The sequence below is a fragment of the Chlorella variabilis genome, assembly GCF_000147415.1.
Source record: "Chlorella variabilis unplaced genomic scaffold CHLNCscaffold_12, whole genome shotgun sequence".
Taxonomy (NCBI): domain Eukaryota; kingdom Viridiplantae; phylum Chlorophyta; class Trebouxiophyceae; order Chlorellales; family Chlorellaceae; genus Chlorella; species Chlorella variabilis.
The window spans coordinates 455229-456089 of record NW_005435076.1 but is presented as its reverse complement, the minus strand read 5'-3'; the positions used below and the strand labels follow the sequence as shown (position 1 = coordinate 456089).

The following is an 861-nucleotide window of genomic DNA, read 5'->3' as shown; positions in this document are numbered from 1 at the left end:
TGCTCGCTGCCTCGTTGGCACCCTCCATGATGCGCCAGGTACCCATATCAACAATGTGGAAGTCGGGGGCTCCAGGCGCCGACTGAGCTATCTGGCCCAGAATGGAGCTGACACCGGGCTGCACCGCCGACTGGGCGATGAGGCGCGCCATGTTACGGTTTCCTGCAGTCAAGGCGCAGTAATTTGACACCAGCTCCTTAGGCCTGGTCGGGTTGCATCAAGCTTTAGCCCTGCAGCCCATGCAGCAGGCCTCAAACCTACCGTTAACTTCCACCAGCTTCATATTTGCTGCAGGGGGCAGCGATCGCTGCACCACGCCAGCAATGGTGCGGGTCGCCTGCTGCGCCTCGCTGCTCCTGTCTAGCGGGGGCACATCCGGGTTCTGCAGTACCACCCGCTGCCGCCGCAGAGTGGTGGAGGGGTGGCTGCGGCACGACTGCAGGCCCAAAAGCGTGGCAGTCTTGTGCACTTCTGCGGCCTGCATTTCCAGCGCAGAACAGGTAGGGATCACCAGTGAGGCATCTAATTGCTGCAAAAGGCAAGAAGCGGCAGCAGCTCACAGGCTGTCACAAAGTGGGCAGGCTGATCCACGCTCGATCTGCCCACCTCATCCTTGTCAGGATGCAGAAGGATGACTGTTTTGGCGTGAGCAGCAGACACCGTCTCCAGGTCCTGCACACATACACCAAACAGCTGTGTACCAGAAAGGCCTGGAGCAGGTGTGCCTGCAGCGCACTCAGCTATTGATCACAACCCTTTCATGGCCACCACCAGCTCACTTTTGCAGAGTAAGGAGCGCCGCTCCTCGTCTTGAAGTGTAGGCCGCTGCCTTGCAGCGTGCGTGCGACATCGCATCCAGAT

General features: G+C 59.8%; 1 protein-coding gene across 1 annotated transcript in view; it reads right to left on the bottom strand.

The window, feature by feature from the left end:
- Positions 1-217: 217 nt before the first annotated feature.
- CHLNCDRAFT_52755 (hypothetical protein) overlaps positions 218-861 on the bottom strand; it is a gene marked incomplete at both ends in the record, with an annotated part of 2083 nt that continues 1439 nt past the window's right edge. The window contains 2 exons of the mRNA XM_005846838.1: positions 218-529; positions 607-672. Coding sequence (XP_005846900.1) covers positions 218-529; positions 607-672 — 378 coding nt within the window. The remainder of the gene's footprint in view (positions 530-606; positions 673-861) is intronic.